Source organism: Varanus komodoensis, unplaced genomic scaffold, assembly GCF_004798865.1.
Source record: "Varanus komodoensis strain SLA01 unplaced genomic scaffold, ASM479886v1 scaffold53, whole genome shotgun sequence".
NCBI lineage: Eukaryota > Metazoa > Chordata > Lepidosauria > Squamata > Varanidae > Varanus > Varanus komodoensis.
The window spans coordinates 5,381,915-5,403,952 of NW_025336126.1; the positions used below are offsets into that span (position 1 = coordinate 5,381,915).

At 44.6% G+C, this 22,038-nt stretch overlaps 2 protein-coding genes across 3 annotated transcripts; one reads left to right on the top strand and one right to left on the bottom strand.

Moving 5' to 3' along the window:
• The first annotated feature begins 1,998 nt into the window (after positions 1–1,998).
• On the top strand, positions 1,999–11,843 carry LOC123032278 (golgin subfamily A member 6-like protein 22). 2 transcript variants are annotated; one of them, XM_044448054.1, is made up of 7 exons: positions 1,999–2,776; positions 2,922–3,049; positions 3,196–3,250; positions 3,335–3,452; positions 4,325–6,666; positions 8,877–9,070; positions 9,185–11,843. In XM_044448054.1, the coding sequence occupies exons 1-7, from the start codon at positions 2,732–2,734 to the stop codon at positions 9,246–9,248; spliced, it is 2,946 nt and encodes a 981-aa protein (XP_044303989.1). In that variant the 5' UTR covers positions 1,999–2,731; the 3' UTR covers positions 9,249–11,843. The 2 variants fall into 2 exon arrangements, with proteins under 2 accessions (XP_044303989.1, XP_044303990.1); XM_044448055.1 differs by lacking the exons at positions 1,999–2,776; positions 3,196–3,250 and having other exon boundaries at positions 2,928–3,049.
• Positions 11,844–14,053: 2,210 nt separating this feature from the next.
• IL27 (interleukin 27) lies at positions 14,054–20,721 on the bottom strand. The gene is made up of 6 exons (XM_044447975.1): positions 20,196–20,721; positions 20,010–20,103; positions 17,930–18,123; positions 15,732–15,830; positions 14,507–14,671; positions 14,054–14,419 (listed from the first exon to the last, which is right to left on the bottom strand). The coding sequence occupies exons 2-6, from the start codon at positions 20,020–20,022 to the stop codon at positions 14,186–14,188; spliced, it is 705 nt and encodes a 234-aa protein (XP_044303910.1). The 5' UTR covers positions 20,023–20,103; positions 20,196–20,721; the 3' UTR covers positions 14,054–14,185.
• Between the last annotated feature and the right edge of the window lie 1,317 nt (positions 20,722–22,038).

Below are 22,038 nucleotides of genomic sequence, written 5' to 3' on the forward strand. Positions count from 1 at the left end.
CAGATTCCCAGAAGTTCAGCAACATGTCCTGTGACTAACGTTATATTTAGATCTCAGGCAAAAATTAAAATCATCCCCTTTATTAATAATTTGTTTCACTTCTTCCTTTATGGATGATGCTTTTCTGGCCCTTCCTCCATGCCCACGCCCATGGTCCAATGGCAATGTCATGTTCAGTCAAACTCTGACTAATGACATCCTCTACTTCAGCAAATGTTCATCCTACTGCCAGGCTTCTTGGTTGATCTGAGCGCAAACTTTTGCTAGGCAGCACATCTTCTTGCAACAGGACCTTTAATGAGAGTCCTTCTGCAATGACATTCAGCCACATTGAACTTGATGTTCATCCACATTTACATCCAATTTGCAGGTGTGGCCCATTAGATGTTTTATGAAAAGGAACAGGAAGGGAAAAATTATCCAATGGTTAGGAAGAATATTTATTATGCCCAGCTTGTTTCAGAAACAATCTTTTTCCTTCATTAACGTATGTTTATCTTTTTTCACCTATATTGAGACAAATGCAGAAGATACTGGAAGCACTCTTCTCAATATAGCAGAGAGAGAGAAAGAGAGAGGGAGGGAGGGAGGGAGGGAGGGAGGGAGGGAGGTGTTGTTGTACGTTTCCAAAATATGTTGGCCAAAATAAGTATTTTTTTCCAAACACCTGAGAATTCTTTCTTTTTTGTTTTCATGCTACACACGTGCTTTCCCCTCTTGTTTGTAGGAGGAGATGTTCAGGTATTGGTTATTTCTCTGCTCAGTTTCACCTCGTGGGAAAATAAATCACATGTATGTGTTGAGAAGACAATTGATACATATTCTTAGGGATACTTGGGATGTAGTAAATCACACCTAGCTGTGAAAACCTATTATGTAATTGGTGCCTGTTATATGTTTATTTAGATAATATTTAGATGATCTGATATTTAGACTGAAATGTAATTGTCCACAGCAATATCAGGCACAAAGACAATAAGAAGCCAGTTTAAGAACATACCTGGTCACCTGCTTCATCATAGATCACAAGGTTGATATTTTTTCACTCCATAATCCCTGGGTAATCTATAAAAACATTGATGAATTTGAGGGATGTTAAAGATGATGTTATATTCTTGTCCTCAGTAGAAATGCAAAATTGCAGGAAATTTTGAATCCATGGAAAAAGCAACATTTTTCCAAGTGTTTTCCAGAAAAAAACTGAAATTTAGGGAAGATATGCAGTGCTTTTTAAGCACCCTTAAGAGATCTAACATCACATTGAGGGATATTTTCCAGTGCTACGCTTCGATTCCACATGTGGTTCAGATCATTATCTCCAGCTTTTTTGCTTCCTCAAATTCTTTTTCAAAATTTAGTTTGTACTTGTGGTTTTGTGTTCTTGTTCTTGATTTCCTCCTAGCAGCCCACCTGCTATGGATTAGAGACTATACTTCAAAAGAAAATCCATTCAATAGAGGGAACAGAACCAAACTTTATACTAAGAATGCTCTGTCACTAGATCTACTACAATTAGGTACACCCATCACCTTCCAGTCGTTACTGTTTTAAAGAGGCAACTTACTGTGTGCTCAACGCATACAGCAAAATTGTTGTAATCTCTGTCAAGCAAGCCCCAAACAGGTGAATTTACTGATATTTCCATCTAGGGAACCTCCTTTACAGTTTAACAGTCAATGGCCTTATCAGACAAGGGAGACAAGTGTATTCCATTTGTACACCAGATTATGGTCCTTCATTGTGTAATGTATGGTTTACTTTGTTTTGATCCCCAATTGTTTTAAAATTAAACTGTTTTTTATCACTATTGTGGCTGCTAGCCTCCTTAAGGTTCCCATTTCTGGAGCAGTAAGGCATGATAGAAATATTTTAATAGGTCCATTAATACTACAAATATATACCTGTCTTACCTCTAATCCCAGTTCTATTTCACCATTATGCCAGAACCCACTTCAGATCTGCTCCAGGTCCTTCCCCTAGACTGAGACAGAATGTAGAAATGTTATCAGTAAAACTTGATCACAAGTCAGTAGTGCCAGCCCCTGGTTTTGGGAGATCTTGGGTAAGATGTCCCCAATAGCACGAGCCCCATCACTGGGGGTTCATTTCATCCTCAGTGTTGTCACCAAAGCCCTCTTCCTCTCAGCCCGCTCTGTGCTACCACCAGAGGGAGAATGCAAGTTTGAGAAGGTGCTCCATCTCCTCATTCTAGTCACGCTTGTGTGGTCAGCAGGTGAGCAGGCAGTAATCTACCTGCAAGCAGGGATGGCAGGGGGATGGCCAGGAGGGTCTTGACAGTTGCCCAGCATTCCTCCCTGTTGGTTCTGCTGGCCAGAATCAGGGTGAGGTGAAATGCCAGCAAAATTTACAAGAAATGCAAGAAAACTTGGGGACCTGTGTGGGCAAACAAACTGTAGAATTTTGGTGGCAAATGAACTGTAGAATTTAAGCCTTAAATGGCTTTGTCAAGTTTCTTTTTCCCAGAGACTATTTTCTACTCCTCTTGTCTGAGGTCAGTTTAGTAAGCATATGATTCTGACGCACTGACCAAAGTTGGCTTCTCTCTCTCAGGCTTGTGGTATGCTGTTGCTGCTGCAGTTGTGCAAAGTCACTCAGAAGTGCAAGGAGGAGGAGGAGGAGGATGTGGTCAAACGCTCTGAGAGCATTACTTCCCTCTCTGGGGAGAAAGGAGAAGCTGCTTTACCTCCTCTCCACCTGACCTAGATGCCTGATGGAGTCGTTTCAACGGCTGCTGGGAAGCTTGCAACAGGCTGTGGTTAGGAATACCCCATCATCAACTGAGTTTGGGTGGGATGCAAGACCCCTGGTTTATCTATAAGTGTGTGTGTGGGGGGGGTGGTCTACTGGAATCTTAAACTGACAATCTGGATTTGGTGTTTTGCTCCCTCCCCACTTCTCAGAATTTTATTTCCTCCTTCACTGCCTACCTCTTTGGAGATGAAGCTCACCCAGGAGCAGAGGAATCAAGAAGTACAAAGAATGCTCACAGCTGCCAGCATGACGGCGAAGTGGAGACAAAACGTGACGGGTAACAGGGATTTGATCTGGGGAGGGAGTCCGGGTTGTTTACATGGGGAACTGTTCTTCTGGTCCTGAGCTGTGGCTACCCCGGGACAGAACCCTCTCCCCTGCAGCTGGATGCATCCTTACCCCTCTTCCACCTCTGCCTTGCAGGGACGGTCCTCCGAGGGGACCGCTGGGGGCACTTGAAGATCCACTCGGTGCAGAGGTAGGGGTTGGAGGGGAAGGGGCGGGATGGGCAGGGCAAGAACCACCCAAGGGCCCCTCCTTTACTTTGGTCCTGCTTTTTCAGGTGGACCCAACCCGCCAGCACGTCCAGGTGACATCAGAAGCAGCAGTCGGTGGCGGTCAGGATACGGAGGCCATTGTCAGACGGGAGGGAGAGGCAGAGCTTCAACAGATCCTCTCAGGTGATTCAGGATTCTAGAATGCAGTGAAGTCACACTGGCGGGGAGGGGGGAGAGGGATGATTCCAGGGCACATGTGTTGTTATCTGGCTTGTTTGAGATGGGAACAAGACTAACTCAAAGAGGTCTCTTTGAAGCAGCGGCTCAGCCAGGAGTCCCTTTCCCTTTTCCAAAGGGGTGGAGCTCTGGGAGGGACTTCTCAGGCTGGATGGGGTGGCTTGTTGTGCAACTTTGGTCCATGGGCCAGAAACTTCCCTTCCCTGCTCTGCCTGCTGATCTGAAATCTGTGGGAAGTGAGTTATTCAACTGCAAGGAAAAGGCACTCTGCACGCATCCAGAGACTTCCTTGATTTTCCCATTCTTGGGCCAGTTCCTGGCAGCTGAATAAAGTTCTCATGGTAAGGTCTGATATTGCCTGCTTCAGCTTAAACTCTGCTAAAGATTCATAGGGAAGGGAAATAAATTTATTCATACTGGCCAAGGGGGTGGGTGTCCTGTTGTTTTTCCTGACAGTGATATTAGAACTTCAAATATTTTGCATGGCTTCAGTTTTTCTGCTGATATGTTAGGATACATGATATGTTATTCCTGCTTTAGAGTTTGCTTTTAACATCTTTTTTTTCTGCTTTATATTGTTCTACTTGACATTTCACATTTTCTGTGGGGTTTTTGAAAACAGTTAGAATTTGTTAGTCTTTTCAAGGAAATGTGAGGTAAACAAGTATTTTAAAATAATTACCCCTTCTTTCATGGGGAACTGTAAAAAATGGTCTTTTGGGGACGTGGGGTGTACCTTTAAAGTTCAGGATGCTCAGAGGCAGGGAGGAGGAGGCCTAGACCTGTGCTATTCATCCCTTCCCATTTCTTCCCCACAGAGTCCTCCCAATTATCAGGGAATGGCCCAGAGCCAAGATCCATGGCCACTGGGCCAGGCAAGATCAGTCAGAGAGACCTGCAAGGGCCAAACACAATGGCGGGGCTCCATCAAAGAGAGGCAGAAGCATCCATCTGGATGGGGGCAGTTCAGGAAGGAGTGCTGGAGGAGAGGGCAGCAACAAAATGGAATCAGCACTGGGAGCTAGACAGCTCATCGGCTGGAAGCAAAGATCATGGCAAACTGGATGGGGCAGGAGAGCTAAACAGGGGTCAAGAGAAGGGGCTGGAGGGGGTTCAGTGGAGTGAGGGGATTCTACAAGGGGAACCAGATCTGGCATGGACTGGGAGATCTCAGCATGGGGAACAGGAACAGGCGGTCAAGATGGTGGCAGGCCTCCAGTTGGAAGCTGAGAAGAAACAGGGAAAAGAGGCGGAAAATGACCAGCAGGACTTGGCAGCAAAAGAAGGCATTCAGCAAGGGATGCTGAGCAGGGCAGAGACTGCGGAAGACCAGGAGCAGGTGCTAGAAAGGGGAGAAAGGGTTGGGAGAAGCCTTGGGTGGGAGCCACAGGGAGAACTGGAAGATGTAAGTGGGGCCGAAGGGAATCAGGAGAGGGAGCTGGAGGAAACATTGTGGAATGATAGGGCTACAGATGAGGTTCTGTTTGCTGGGGAAGAGCAGAGAGGTCTAGAGAAGCAAGCATGGACTGTGGGATTTCAACATGGCGGATTGGAGATGGAAGCCAAGATGGTAGAAGAACAGCTGGCAGAGGCTGAGAAAGAACACAAAGGAGAAGCTGAAGTAGATGAGAACCAGCAGAAGGAGCCAGATAGGAAAGTGGCAAAAGATGGAATTCAGCAAGAGATGCTCAGTGAGGCAGAAACTGTGGAAAACAAGGAAAGGAAGCTGGAAGTGGGGATAGAGGTTAGGAGAAGCCATGAACTGAGGCCAGAAGAACTGGAAGAAGCAGCTGCAGAAGGTACTACACAGGATCAGAGAAAGGAGATGGAGGAAGAGTTGTGGAATGAGGACATTCAGCACACAGCACCAGATCTGGCATGGACTGGGAGATCTCAGCATGGGGAGCAGGAACAGGCAGCCAAGATGGTGGAAAGTCTCTTGTTGGAGGCTGAGAAGGAACAGGAAAAAGAAAAAGAGGCAGAAAATGACCGGCAGGAGGTGGCAGAAAAAGAAGGCATTCAGCAAGGGATGCTGAGCAGGGCAGAAACTGTGGAAGACCAGGAGCAGGTGCTAGAAAGGGGAGAAAGGGTTGGGAGATGCCTTGAGGGGGAGCCACAGGGAGAACTAGAGGAGGTACATGGGGCTGAAGGGAATCAGGAGAGGGAGCTGGAGGAAACATTGTGGAATGATAGGGCTACAGATCAGGTTCTGTTTGCTGGGGAAGAGCAGAGAGGTCTAGAGGAGCAAGCATGGAGTGGGGGATTTCAACATGGCGGATTGGAAATGGAAGCCAAGATGGTGGAAGAACAGCTGGCAAGGGCTGAGAAAGAGCAGGAGGGAGAAGCGGAGGTGAAGGAGGACCAGCAGGAGGAACCAGATAGAGGGGTAGAAAAGAAAGGAATTCAGCAAGAGATGCTGAGTGAGGTGGAAACTGTGGAAGACCAGGAAAGGATGCTGGAAAGGGTGGCAAATGTTAGAAGAAGCCATGGATGGGGGGCAGAAGAAGAACTGGAAGAAGCTGCTACAGGAGGGACCACACAGGATCAGAGGAAGGAGGTGGAGGAAGAGTTGCGGAATGAGGGTGTTCAGCAAGGGGCACCAGAATGGGCCCTGCCTGAAGCAGAGATGGAGGAGAACCAGCATCGGGCGCCAGATAGGGCAGTGGCAAAAGAAGGGATTCAGCAAGCAGTGCTGGCTATGGAAGAGGCCAAAGGAGACCTGGAAGAAGTGCTAGAAGGAGAGGAACAGGGGGTAGGATGCCACTGGCCGGAGACCAAGGAAGTGGTACCTGCAGAAGTGCAAGACGAGGGGCTAAAGGGAGTAGTGGGAAATAGGAACAGGCAGCATGGGGAACTGGCAGGGGCAGAAGGAACAGAGGAGGAGCTAGAAGAACCTGTGAGGAATGGGGCCCAGGCTAGCGGGGGAGAACAAGAAGCAGCAGCCAGAGAAGAATGGCAGGGTAGTGACCAGGAGGAATTGATGGAGAAGCCAGCAGAAGATAGTAGGCTTGAAGGAGGAGTGCTGGAAGATGCTGAGACGACTGAGGGCCAGTCAAGGCCTCTGGAAGAGACGGACAGCAGCCTGCAGCAAGGAAACATGGAATACTGTGCCTCCATCGATACAGACGCCTTCTCTGGGCTCAGGACCGTCCTGACTGAGGTAAACATTTCTTCTTGTTACGTGCCATCAAATCTTCCCCAAATTATGGTGACACTGAGAAAGAGTGTCCTCCAAGGGGCCTGCCTTTGATAGCCCTGCTCAGCTTCTGCCAACTCAAGGCTGTGACTTCCTTTGTAGCATCAATCCATCCCATAGTTGGTCTTTTTCTTCTGCCTCCGACTGTCCCCTAGTATTATTGTCTTCTCCAGGGAGCCTTGCCTTCTCATGATGTGCCTGAAGGACAGAGGCCTCAGTTTGTCGTTTTTGCTTCCAGGGCAAGTTCTGGCTTGATTCGATCTAGGATGCACTGGCTTGTCTTTCTGCCAGTCCAGGATATTGGCTAAGCTCTCCTCCAGCACCGTGTTTTGAATGCTCCAACGTTCTTCCTGAAAGCTTTCTTCACTATCCCGCTTTCACACCCATATGTAGTCATCAGGAATGCAATAGTGTAGAAGATCTAGGCCTCAGTCTCCAGAAAAGCATCCTTACACTCGATCTTTTCCAGTGTCTTCTTTGCTGTTCTTCCAAGTCTCAGTCTTATTCGAATTTCTTGGCTTCAGTCTACATCTGTACTGATGACTGAGCCGAGGTATGTGAAAATCTTTCACAATTTCCATTTCTGCACTACACTAAAGACATTAAAGTTGTGTAATTCTTCAGCAGGAGAATTTGTGATTTTTGTTTTCTTAAAGTTCAGCTGCTGTCCTGCTTTAGCACGTTATTCTTCCACTTTCATCAGAAACCATTTCAATTCTTTGCTGCTTTCTGCCATTAATACAGTATCATCTGAATATCTTAAATTATTAATATGTCTTCCACTAATTTTTAGGAAACATGACACTAGCAGGCAGCGTTTATACACATTTAATAGAAAGAAAGAAATAAAATTTTCAATCCTCCTTCCTCTGATCCTAATCTAACTTCCTGTTAATATCTCCTGCAAACAGATTGAACTGATATGGACAGTGCTTTTTTTGTAAAAAAAAAAAAAAAAAAAAAGGTGGGGGAACCCGTCCCCACCGCAGTAAGCACACACACCAATCTCAAGCTGAGCACTATCAGATAGCAGATGGCAGACACAATAGCAGCCTGCAGGCACTGTGTTAATGATGTTTGCTGCTGATCTGCTGTGCTGTTCAAAATCGCTTCGTAAAATCCATTGAAAAAAGCTGCCGGAACGCTGTTCTGGTGCGTTCTATGACAAAAGAAGCCCTGGATATGGAGATTAAATACACCTGCATTTGATGCCTTTGCCTATGGGAGTCATTCTGTTCCTCCTCATTCTTTCCTAACAGTAGTTTTTTGTCCACCGTACAGATTATGCATCAAGTGTCCATTTCTTTCCTAATCTAGTGTTGAATTTCTCTTTGAATTTTTTGGAACTTCTCAAGGGGGATTCTTGTTTTCCTCGTTTGTCATTCTTTGCTGCACTAGCCATTGTAATAGTTCTTTTTGTCTCTGCATGATAGTCCCTGGAAAGTTGCATTCAGGATTCTGTCTCAATTTCTCTCACCTTTTGCTTTTGCTTCTTGCCTGCCCATAACAATTGTGAGTGTTTCTTCTGTCATTCTAGGCTCCCCCTAGGAAAAGGAGCCTTCTTCCCTAACAATATCCTTAATAATTATAATTATTTTTCCTAATAATAATATGGTTTCATATTAATATAACACAACACAACAATAGTGGTTTCAGTCAACAGTTCTTCTTGTTCATAGTCAATTGAGTTCAGTAATGCAAGCCTGTTTTCATCTGGACTTTAAATTCCCCAGGAATGTGACTTGTAAGGTTTACAAGGCAAGAGTATTCGGGAGTGGTTTAAATTTGCCTTCTTCTGTACAGCACTAACCAGAGTGAACTTGGGCATCACTTCCATTGTCTGTGAAAGACCCCAGTCACTGCTCCTCATACGTTCCCCCACCCCTTCACACGATAGAGATCCATTCTTCTGGCTGTTACTCCTAAAGCGGGTGGATGCCTCTTGGCCTGATACCTCTGCTTTGACCATTCTGCCTTGGGTGACCCTGCTGGGAGACCAGCCCAGTAAGAGCCTGGCTACCTGGCAGCATGGCTCTTGGCTTCTCGGACACTCAAACCCTCTCACGATGTTAAGGTGTGCGCCCAAAAGTGGGAAGGTCAGCATAACTCAAAGGAAAATGGAGTGTGCAGGGAGTCGGGACAGTGGGGTTATCTAAGCTACTTCTATCCTGTAGGTCACACCCTTGGACACGAGTGCCCAGAAAGAACGGGTGCTGTTACGTCGTAAGAGCTCCATCCGGCGGGTGCCCACTTTGAAGAGACCAAGGCCATCACTGGAGACCCAACCACAAGAGACAAACATTGCTGAGGATGCCCCTTCTCAACCTCAACTGCAAGCACCAAGAAGGCCAAACCTGAGGCACTCTGGGTAAATATGAATATCTCACTACTGCTAGGAGTTGGAGAAGAACTAGGCAGGGAGTAGGATTATCCATAGCCTCCTGAGTTTTGTCTCATTGTCCCCTTCTTTTTGTCTTCTCAGCTTTGGGCCTATGCACCCCAATATGATGGCCGAGCTGCAGATGCGCCTTCGTAAGCCCCAGTGAGCACAAGTTTGGAGCAATCCGTGGGATGATGCAGCTGCAAGCTCTCTGATCTATCCTGGATCAGGCAACCATGGTCATGAATTGTAGCAGTCGAAAAGGGAAGTCTTCTGGGATAAAAGCACATATATTATTGAATTACCTTTTAGAGCATAGCACCGAGAGCTTTTCCCCTTGCAGGATCCCCCAAAATATGTCCATGACACCATTCAGAGATAATACCAGACTTCCTTTTTTAGAAAAAAGAAAGCGCAGGAGGGCCCTTGCAGGATGAATATGTCATGCAAATCACCTACAAACTACCAGGGATGAGGAATCGGGAGCACACAATAAATGCCTTGTACAGAGAGGCTCAAAAGAGTCTGTCTGTCTGCTCTGAAAGGACATGCAATAACCAACGTGCTGCTTTCCGCTGTGCCTCCACATTCTGGGTCCGGTCGTTCTTGCGTGTGATGGATCGTGTTGATCCACTAGATACGGTGGCTGGACGCAGGGAGAGATGCAGCAATTGGACATTGCTCAGCCGGACATGGTTGTGGGGAGAGGAGGCAGAGCCAGTGCCTTGAGCATGAACGTCATTGTCATCAGTGGCTCTTTCTGCTCTCCTTCTAGCACTGTTGAGGCATTGCTTTTCCATAAACTGCTGCCAGTAGATTTAGCACGCACTTGATATAGCACTTTCCTCCATACAAATCAAAAAATACCCGCATCACGGTAAACTCCCACTACATGTTTTCTTAGAAGTAATTCCTATTTTGCAAGGGTCCTGCTTCTTCCTGTAACTAGCCCTTTAATTAGAAGCTTCTGCCTTGCCCCTTTCTTGTAAAGTCCTTAATTAGATGCTTCTTGTGGCACTCCTGGTTTGCCCCTTAGTCTGTTACTCTTCCTTATTGTGGGAGAGGAATTAGCACTTTAATGACCTGCTTTCTTTTGGAAACTAGGCTGTTCATTTATTATATTGTATTGCAGTGGAAAAATGTAGTCATATCTTTAAAAAAAAGTGATTGTTCTGTCTGTGACAAGGTAGCCAGTAATTAAAGCACTCAGGAACAACCATTCCCATCTCATCCCAAAATGTGATCAATAAAGAGGTGATTCATGGATGCTGCAGACACAGAGAATGATTAGGAAGTAACTATTAAAACAGTAAGTAGGAAGCCACTTATTAAATGTACAGTAACCCTGAAGTGCCTCATTAGTGCTTTCTATAGGCTGGTACTGCATTGTACTTTAAGATGATAATAATTAAAACATCAGCAGAAATTGGCTCAGAGAAAGACAACACAGAAAACATTAGAATGCATTATTAAAGACATTGTTTGGCTTTTTCCTGAAAGCTGAAAAAACACACAATGACTATTCCAGACTGATGAATAGTGGATTTTTTGATCTCTTTGTCTACCCACTTGAAGGTGTGCCTTCTGGAATGAACCTTTCGACCAGGAAATTCTGTTCACTGATAAATGGACATTTTGCAAGCTTTGAAGACAACTTGCTAGATGATATCCATGCTGAAGGAACTTCCTTTTTGGGATGAACAAATTGTTACCTCTGGAATCTCACACCAAGCTTACAGATTTCCCTCCGCATCCCATCCCACCCTTCCTTTCGTCTCATTCCTTGTCTTACAAGGATCCAGTGAGGCCAAAATGCTCTTGGAGGTAGGGCACTCAGTCCTCTGGTTCCAGAAAGAGAACGAGCTTACCTTTATTCTCTTGGGTTTAATTTGATAATTGTATTTCTTCTGCGTCTGTTTTAGTTATGTTTAATGGCTACTTTTAGTTCCTATTTTAATTGTTTTAGTTAATTTTTAATTGATTTAGCACAGCCCTCCTGTCCTGACATGCTGTAGTCCAACATTTCAGGATGGCACTGGTTTTGGGATGGCTGGTTCAGAATATTAAATTGTCCATATTTAAAATTATGTTATTGTATTATCTTTCATTATTTTGCCTGGAAAGCTTCTGCTGAAAGATATCCTAGAAAGTGTTTGAGTCAGTCAGTAAAATGTAACTGAGTGGTTGCTGAGCCCTGCCACTGTGAGCATCTCAGAAGTTCCCAACAAGGAAATTATTCAAGGCAGGGAAGCTTTCTGGGAAGGCCAGCACCTTGCATGAATTGTGGTTGTTCCTTACGGCTGACCCATGTTTGCTGGTGGCCTGCATTTCTGATCTCAGTTCAGAGATACCCTAGATGACATCAGCCTTAGACAAAGACTGGTGTTGTGGGTTTAGGGTGTTGTGGTGATGTTGTGAAGCAGTTGGAAGACCAGCTACTGAGAGCATTCGCCAGTCTTTCGGAAGGCGATTTTGCCAAGGCATTTATGGCAGTCACTTGTGGCTCCATTAAACCTGTCCATTGTCGACTTTCAGTCTTAAAAGGGAATTTTTGTTTTGTGGCTGGAAACTCTATTAGGATTATGCTCTTTCAAAAGTGAAACACTTGAAAAATGCTCAGGGAGACACTGAGGAACATTTACCTTTCTTTCAGTGCCACGTCTTTCCTTCCTGCAGACGCAATCACAATGAAATCCTTGGTTGACTGCTCTGTCTGTCCATTTGAAAAATGATTTGGTCTAATAAAAATATATCACAAGTATTCTCAGGGTTTTGTTGACCTTTTATCTCTCTTACCCTCTGAACTGAAGCTCATGGAGTCTGGAAAGAAATGTGAGGAGACAGGTCATCTTTGAGCTAAACCTCACATCAGTTTTGACCTAAAGGGGCCTTTTGAAAGGAACTTGCAGCTGAGAAATGGTGCAATTTCAAAATAGCACCACTGTGCTCTTACACAATTCCCCCCTCCCCACCCGCTCCCCTGCACACATGGGAAATATTGGGAAAATGCAGATAAATCCTGGGAGAAAAAAGTTGCTTATATGTGCCTTTGTATTATAAAATCAAACCTGTGCCTCTTTCTCAGAAAGCAGCAGAATCGCAAGCCAGGTTACTGTTTAGCATTGCTGTCTCTTTAACAAGATATAATTCTTAACTGGATTGAGAAGCTGCTGTAGGCTAACGTTATCTGTGAGGAAATAAGGTGTTCAGACCACTGAGACAAAGACATTCATTTGTTTCTGACTGAATCCATTTAATCATCTAGGCAGTGTAGTGGTCAAACCAGTTTTCCTGAATGGTTCCTCCATCAGACATATTTGCATGTTCAAACAGATACAGGCTGATGCAAACTGCAAAGAAATCTACTTAATTGGCATGTCAATAAAGCAACCAGTATTATTTTCCATACTTTTGTTGCCAGTATTCCTGATCGGTTTAAACATTATGTCATGCCTGAAGACATTAAAATGCCTTATAATTGCAGTTTCTGGAAACTTAACACTCTGTATTGGTGTATGGAACTAGCAGGTTATAAAAGCATCTGTACGTGGGCTGTGGCTTTGTAGTCGAGTTTGCCTCTACCCGGTCATACATTATCGTTAGTTACTGCAGGTACTGGGGCACTGATCAATAAAGCTGCAGAGGTTCAAACATTTGATCTTCCCCACGAATCTGAGTGTTCATTCCCTGCAAGTTGAAATTTGAGGTTATGTGAGAAAGCACAGGAGAGAGGGTGAGGGAAGCTGTTAAGTTCTCCTAGGAGAACTTGCGGGTGGCTTTCCTTCCTTCCATGAAAGAGCAAGGAGAATCTGCACGGGGGCCCTTGCACCACATGGGTGCATGGAGGAATAAAGCTTGGCTGTGTTGCCAAAGGTGCAGAACTCTGCAAAAGCAGCCATCCTCAGCTCAGCCGTGGCTGCTGGGTTCTTCACACAGGAGGGAGGCAAAGACAGTGGGTATTGCAACGGGTGAACTGTGATTCTCCTTCTGGCATAAAGTCATGTGCTTCCGTTGCCAAATGGCAATGCATTTGATGAACTGTAGCCACACATGAAATGGGAGGGCATATCTTGAGAATCCTGTGTTTGATTCAGAAGACAACTGGGTGGGATAAAACCCTGATGTAAAGAAGTACTTAGAATGAGTGGGGAGAACCCCACTGCAAAACTAGGGAGCCACCAAACAATGAGCAGCCATGGGAAAAGGGACAGAGAAAAGGACATGGCCAGGGGAAATAGACGTGGTGTTCTCCAGAAGGCCAGACCAGGAACTCAGGCAGACAGGTTTTGATCAGCAGGACTGAGGTTCAACACCCTTATCTTATATCCTTTATAATTCTCAAAAGCAGCTTCAGGAACATACAGTCATAGAACAGTAGAGCTGGGAGGGTCCAGAAGGCCATCAGGTCCAATCTCCTGCTCAGTGCAGGAATGCAAGTTCAACCATCCCTCTCAGATGGTTGTCCAGTTACTTGCTGCATAAATGGCCAATTCCTGTGGCAGCCATTTTACGAGAGCACCTACAATACACAGCTATACCTACGAGATTCCAAAAGTACCTATTGAAACAAAATGCTTGAAGCCCCCTGATCTAGCTCAGTATGGTAGACACTGTGATGGTGGCTGTTCAGAGTTTCATACTGGGGACAATCCAGGGATCGGAACCCATCTGAATCCAGGACCTGTTAAATCTTCCAAGAGAATCATGCCCTTAGACCAACATGCCTGATGAGCATGAAGCATATATACCAGATTTGCAGAAAGCCGGTTGACTCATTTACGTGTTTAGCTTTGCTTTCTCATTCATTCTTTACCATCTGTTCACCACTTGCATGTGTAAAGTACACTTGTCAGAAAGAAACAAACATTTCTGTACACATGGCCATTAGAGCATTGTTTTTTCCAATGTACTTTATTGATAAAATAAGTTAAAATACTACTGTTAAAAAACTGTTAAAATAAGTAAAAATAATTTGTAGAAAAAATAAATATGTATAAATTAGATAATTTTAGATAAACAATAGGTTATGTCAATAAATTATTAGGAGAATGCAGACATCTGGATGCCAGATGTCAGCACTTTCTAGCTGGCTGGAAGGAGGGGTCAGAGTGGCTGAGATGTGGAAGTCCTGGTATCCTGGGGGAAAGACGTTCCTTTAGCCACCCTAATCTTGAGCATCAAAAAATCCCGTGTGACACGGCACAGAAAGTTCTCCAGTGAGCGTAAGATGACATATATTTTCTGATGGTTCTTCCACTGACTGTGGTACCAATGGATCTGAGCGGGACTGATTGTTGCTTTGGACTGGTATTCAGCAGGCAGGTCCATAAGGGAGATCTATGGGGAGAATAAAAGACAGGTAATTCCCTGCAAAAGGGAAGCACTCCCTGTCCCTTCTGTGCCCCAAACGGCAGGTAGGCTCACCTGGTAATTCACATGATGAATCAAGTCTCGGAGGTTTAAACTGAGATCATCAAACTGAGAAACGAATATGGAGGATTTTTTGATTGCTTCATGGTCACTCAGCTGTTGGACCAACGCTTGATAGAATGGCAGCATTTTGGAAATCCTGGACAGGCGTGCGGCATCCTGAAAAACGGAAATGTTAGGAAAACTCATTGACAATATCCACATCTCCCTTTTTTCCCTGCTTCTTCTCCCACCACAAGCTAAACAAAGACCAAACTTCATTCTGAGTCGGACTTGGTCCTTCCAAGAAGGGTGGCATAAAAATGAAATAAATAAATTCTGAGGACAAAAACTGGGGCCTTCTGAGTGCGAAGCTTGTGCTTTGCCAAGGAGCAATGACTCCTCTCATTGCTGAGGGCCAGCTTATATGTTTGCCTTCTTGGTTAGGAAGGCCAGTGGTAGAAGCTTCACTCTGCTTGGCCTTACCTTCAGAGCTGGCCTTGATGCTTGCTAGGGGAAGAGGGCCTTTTCAGTGGTGGCACCTCAATTATAGAGTGCCATCTCCCTATCAGCTTGCCTGGTGCCAAATCTGACAAATTTAGGCACCAGGTATTTGTTTTCTGGATCTTTCAGTGCTGTAGAGGGCACAATCCCAGATGCCCGTAAGACCAAGGACTCAGGGACTTATGGTCATCCTATGCAGAGCAGGAGAAGTGATCCCACCATGCATAGCTTGCTAGACGGGCTTTTTTGGTCAACCAGCTGAAGCATTTCAGAGGCAGAGGGAAGAAGGCTGGAGGGTAGGTCCTCTCTTGGCCTGTTCAGTCTCCATCCCTCCCCACCCTGCTCACCAAAATGTGCCCTCTTACTCCACTCTGAAGCTGACATCAGGACGCAGCTGGTGCGTTTCTTTCCACCTTGGCCCCAAGTGTGTGAACACTTTGATTTTTAGCTCTGTGCTTGGAGTACCGCCTCTGGCCTTGGATCTGGGAGTCCAGATTATTGCCTGACACTGACTGACACTCCCCAGACACTCTCAAGGGTCTATAGGATGACAGATTATTCAGGATTTTTTTTAACAGTGACTTTTACCGCCTCCTGAATTGATTGAGGATGGAATATATATATATATATATATAAATAAATAAAAATAAAAATTTCATTCGTTTACTGTTTTAACAACAAGGGTATTTTAATGAACATTGGGATATAGGCATCTCAGAAAAATAAATATCCTTACTGGAAGAGAAAGCCATGTGCGGAGATCCAGACTGACGGAGGGAAGCTGTTCTGAGTGTGGCAGAAGATCAAACCGAACTCCAGGCAGATAGTGAGAGTGCTGGAAAGAGAAGGAAGAAACCGTCTTCTAAGTAAGGTTCCTGACTTTTCAACTGACCACTCTTAGTAAATACAGTTTCCCTGAAGGGAAGGAACAGAAGCAAATTCTTTAGATGGTGGATGATGTAAATTGATGATCTGCAACAGGCAGGGTTGGACCCGATGGCCTTTTTGGCTCCTTCCGACTCTACTATTCTAGGATTCTATGGATGTATTTATTTCACTTTTATCATTTTTTTCCTTGAAGTAGCTAATGGTGGTGTACGTGTTTCTCTCCTGGTGAATTTATATTGATTTATTTATTTAAAACATTTGTATGCTACCCACTGTGGCACAGCACGCCTAGGCGGCTCCCAATCAGAAATCAAAACCATCGTAAGACCAATGATGCAGCTGAAAATATCACTACCTAAATCCATAAAACAATATGAATTAAAATACAAAAGAAGGTTTGGTGGCATCAAATATTAACATACTTTTTTAAGGGTAGCTCTTCACCTGGTGCCAAAAAAGAGTATAAAGAAGGCACCAGGCGACTCTCCTTGGGGAGAGCCTTCCAGAAGTTATATCTGCACAACAGAGCTGAGACTGCCAAAAGCTTTTTCGAGATTTGAAGCTGAGTCCTCTCAGACCTAGCTGGGCACACTAACCCAGGGCTTTAGACCCCCTTAGAGAATTCCACCTTAGAGAAGCTCCTTGGGGAGAGGTAGGAGGATCCAAAGGCAAAAGAGATGGGGGCAAATTGTTTACCGTCAGTAACTAAGACTAAGAGTTATTTCAGTCTTTCACAACAGGGAAAAAGCCACACAAAAGCCAGGAAACCACCAAATGATCAGTGATGGGGGAAAGAGGATGGGGCAGGAGAAAGGGCATGGCCAGCTGAGGTTCTTTAATGAACATCCTGTACTAGCTTTCTCACATAATTCAGTTATGATATAAAAGATTCTATTATAGATTTTATACTGAACTACCCATAGAAGAAATGAATGTACTAAGAACCCTACTGCATGAGCTTAAATCTGCAACTTTACTGTGACTTTTGCTTCCTAATTGTTTGTGAGAAAAAGATTGCCTTCTTTGTTCTTAAAAAAATCAGCATGTTTCTTTCCCTGGGGTTTTCTTTCTCAGCCTTTCTATATGTTCCATTATGCAATTATAAGGTGCTACTGTGGCATCGTACAAGTGTTTTACTGTGATGTTGAGATAGTGAGCTTCTCTACACATGACACTTGTTGTGCACTCACGATTCTTTGCTCAGTCTGCAGCTTTTTTTACATAAAGAAAAACCTGGTACTATTTGTGATTGGCAGCATTCTCTTATGCAATTCCACTTTATTATAGTGCCACCCAGTGGTTGTGCAATGGAACATATAGAAAAGCAGAGAAAAAACCCAAAGGCAGGAGGAAACATGTGTAAAGCAGTTGTTTTTCATTCCACAAAGAATCTGGAAGCAGAAGCCTCAGTAAAGTTATAGATTAAAAGCCTCACACTGAAGAGGCCCAATAGCCCCCTTCCCTTGATCTTAAAAAAGGCACAGAAATGCTTGGAAAGCATGGGAGAGGTCCTGGAGGAGGAGAACATTGTGCAAAGCAGCCACAAACTACAACGAACGGGGAATTATTAGCACACATTAATCGTGGAGATGTCCTAAGTTGCTAACTTTATACTGAATGTCCACTGAAATTGCAGGTTGAGCCCCCCACCCCCACCCCCTGCCACCCAGTAAATAAAAACATTATTATCACAGTATTTTCTAAATCCAGATCAAATATTTTTCTTTACTATTTATGTGACAAAACTTGGAAGATGTTCATCTGTGCTGAAATACAGCAATATTTCTTTCAGTTGCTTGCTGCATTGGTTAATTGACTGAAGGAAAAAGAGATGATGAACTCATCAAAGCTGTCCCTTACTTAAGACTCTCCTGTGCCCTTTTGTCTGGAAGTAAATTGCAATGAATTCAGTGGGTTCATTTCTGAGTGGACATGCATGAGATTGCACCATTAGACTTTTTTTTTCTTTTGAGAACTTGGCCAATTCCTGTCCAAAAGATGGTTACATATGCATAAAGGGGAGTATAGAAGCAAAAGCAGACTTACGTAGAGATGCGTAAGGGTCTTTGTGTTCTGGAGAAGGTGCCGTGAGAGTTTTAAGCTGCTGCCAAATTCTTTTTGCAACTTCTTCTGACGTGCCAGGGTTGCCTCATACCCGAACCCCTTCTCTTCCTGGAGCCGCACAGAGAAGGCAGCATGGAAGTAAGAACTGAGTACAATGTGGAGAAGGAGGCTTGTACCTGGAAGGAGACCCAGACAGTCATGAGGAGAAAGGAAAGGTTGATGGGAAAGGGAGTAAATTGAATGCTAGATTATCTGACGATCTGAGACAAGTATCCAGAGCTTGGACTGAATGGAATGTGTACCTTTCGAAATCAGAGGTGCCGCCAGGGTAGGACTTGGGGCCAAATGGCCAGAGCCCGACTTGGCAGAAAAAGCAGACTCAAGCAAGTTAAGCCTGGCTTAAAGCATATTGCAATAAATAATGAGTAGACTCTCCCATCTAAAGATGCTGCTTAGTAGAATTTTCCACACCATCCTGGGATTGGATAATGAAAGATGATGTAACAAATCCTTTGAATAAATAATAAAAGTGCGTAATTCTTATTATACCTGGAGGTCCAGAGACTAAAATTACATTAATTGCACCAATGTGACAGAAAGTGGGCAAATTTGGTTTCTAGAATTCCTACCACATCACCTCAGCAGATACACAAATTATCCCAGATTTGGTCTGTAAATTGTCACAAGATAATATCATCTGCAGTAGGGGAACCCATGTGAGGGGAATTTCACCAAATTTCACCTGAAGTATTTTCTGTGGGGCTTTGGAATTTAAGTGTATTGCTAAATAAAATCATGTGTAATTGGTCAGGTCCAAATCCCTGGATATTCAGCCATGTTGATACTGAATTAATGTTGCCATTTCTCCTTTCAGACAAGCTACTTTCTCATCTGTAATAGCTATATGGTAGTCAGGCAAATCATGCCCCTTTTCATGTTGGAAATCATGTACTTATTGAATCTGGCAGGGTCATCTGGGCATGAATTTAGTTTCTCTTCATTTCTGATGAGAATTTGCCAAAATCCACAAATTCTAGAGAGAAAGAACTTGAAATTTTAAGAATTCACTTGTGGAAGAAAATGAAGCTAACAGATATGCCCATTCCTAGGGAAGCCTATAGTGCAGCAAATCAACAACTGTTTTCAGATATAACTCAGGATATTTAAGATGCAACAACAGCCTAAATATTGATAAAGAAAGCAATCCTCTGGTCCCCATGACAGCATTCCAGTGACTGTAGAATTGCTTGGAAATTCTGACAGCACTCTGGCCTCAGAAGGGGCTCAGAAATCTGAACCCAGACCTGACACCTTCACAGCTGGCATGGAGAGGTGGCAAAGCAACCTTGGAAGAAAAGGAAAAGGTGGTGTTGCTTTGAGCAGGAAGAGGAGGAGATTGGAGAGGCCAGGATATGAGATATCCTCGTCCTCCTTCAGCCTCCTTTCCTCCATCTCTGAAGTGCCCTTGCTAGATAGGTTGAAAATTTTAAATGCAGGAGAACATAACAGGGACCACCTGAAGCTGAAGCTTGAAAGGTCCATTTAGCAAAAAGAAAGTTTGCCATCCAGGCCAGTGGTGCCATCAGAGCAGGAGTTTAGGGCAGACATCCAGGGCTTCGCTGAGCAGAAGATCTCTAGGCCCAAATGCAACAGGTCCACCTGGCCACTTTCTGAGGTAGGCGCAGTAACAGCACATCACCACCTGAAGAGTCCCCCTCCCACTAGGAGAATAAAGTACCTACTGATCAGCACTACTGATCCAGGCAGAGACCAAGCCAAAAGCATGCTTAGCTTTGTGAAAGTCGTGTCAGCAGTTGCTTTCAGGCCATGCTGAGGAATGTCTTCCAATGGTCTCATAATACCTGTCACCTCAAGTGTTCTAAGTAATGGTACAGCTGGCCGTCATGGTATCCTTTGTTTTGCTGAGCCACATATTGTCCCTGGCTTGTAATCCACGGTACCCCGAGAAACATGGCCCTGGGCTCCCTTCAGGGCCATGCAGGACACTTGATGGTCATAGTGAAGAACCCTAGAAGGTATCAAGGTATCAAATCTTTCTTACCACGCAGATGCATTTGGAGGTTCTTGGATTAGTGGGGTATCCGCCTGTCTGTCTGAAGAGGCAATGTCTGGTCCAGCACTCCATCCCTGAGAACCTTTTAAGCCCAGGACAAGTTTCATTTTCAGAAAATCCAGAATGTCCCACATTGCAGTGAAAATGTCAGCCATACAGTAGAAACACTATTACCTTCTGTTTGGTGATCTTCTTGCTAGTTTCGGGGAAGGGCTTAATAATGATGTAGAGTGACTAGCTTGCAATTTCCCCTTTTTCTCCTGAGGGAAAAAGAAACCAGCGCAGAGCATTTTGGTAAAGTCAGTTCTTCGACAACCCACGTGAAGTGGGATGTCCCCAGAATCTTCGGAGAGCTCTCTCATCCTGGGCTTTTCCAACATCACCCACATTCCCTTGTTTTTAAGTTTCTCTGCTGACTTCTGTTCCTCACTTTTATCACTCCCCCCCAAAAAAAATCCTTGCTGATGTCCTCTAAACAAGAGCATTGTCAAAAATAACCTCAGCCCAAAATGTACTTGTAATAATTGGAAGAAAGGAAGACAAAGATTCCCCCAGTGCAAGTCTTCATTGTTACACTGAATAATGTAGGTCAACACTCCAGTTTGACATTGGTGACCTCAAGGTCCAACTTTTCTACTGCACATTTTCGGAAGATAGTTATGAGATTTTAGAGGGGGAAAGGACATTTGCTTGTTACCTAGCCCAGACCCCAACACAGGGAAGGGATTGACAATAGCCCTAAAATAGTTGTCCAAAGTTCCGCTTTTACAAAGGGTCTTCTTTGTGAAGAAGTTCTTCCATGAAGAGGTATGCCTGAAGTCAGTCTTATAGACATAAAACCTGTCCATGTGCTTGGGCATTTGTTTGTGGGGAATGAATATGACTTGACCCCTAATCAATATTTTTTCTGCTAATTTTAATTAGATGTGTTGTGCTGGAATAGGGGGACTGTGATTATAGCCCTTTTTTCTGTCTAACTATTCTTAGGATCGCACATTAAATAAATACCACCAGCAAAGGAGGTGTGCCAATGAAAATGTTGCATTGTAGACACCCATCTTATTTATTTATTTAGCAAACTTATATGCCGCTCCATTCGCCGAAGCCTCGGGGAGGCTTACAAACATAAATAAAATCGCCAATACAATTAAATATAAAATTGGAGACATCCTGGCCAAAGTTATTAAAATCAATAAATAATATCAACAATTAAAATGACGTTTAAATAAAAAGGTCTTGGCCTGGCAAATAACGACGGCGCCAGGCAGACCTCTCTGGGGAGCGCATTCCATAGGTGGGGCGCCACCGCAGAGAAAGCCCTCCTCCGGGTACTCACCCTCCTAATGTCCTTCACAGAGGGCTCCCGGAGAAAGGCCTCTGCCGCCGATCTCAAGGGGCGGGAGGGCATATATGGACGTAAGCGCTCCTTTAGGTAACCAGATCCCAAGCTGTTAAGGGCTTTATAGGTGATAACCAACACCTTGAATTGGGCCCGAACTTCAATGGGTAGCCAGTGAAGCTGACGGAGAACTGGAGTCATGTGAGCACAACGCCCAGTCCCCATCAGCGGCCTGGCAGCTCTATTTTGTACCAACTGAAGTATCCGGACCGTCTTCAAGGGCAGCCCCATGTAGAGCGTGTTACAGAAGTCTAGTCGGGAAGTTACCAATGCGTCTGTCCCTGTCGCCAGGCAGTCATTCTCCAGATAGGGACGCAGCTGGTGAATCAGCCGAAGCTGAAAGAAAGCACTCCTCGCCACCGCTGTTACCTGAGCTTTAAGCAAAAGCTCTGGATAGAGGAGCACTCCCAGGCTGCGGACCTTGTCCCTAAAAGGGAGTGCAACCCCATTCAGGACAAGGTCAAGGTCCCCATCCCCGAAGCCTGACCCGCCTACCAACAGGACCTGTGTCTTGTCTGGATTGAGCTTCAGTTTATTGGCCCTCATCCAGCCCATTACCTTGGCCAGGCACCGGTTCAGTACAGCCACTGCCTCACCTGGATTGGTTGAAAATGAGAG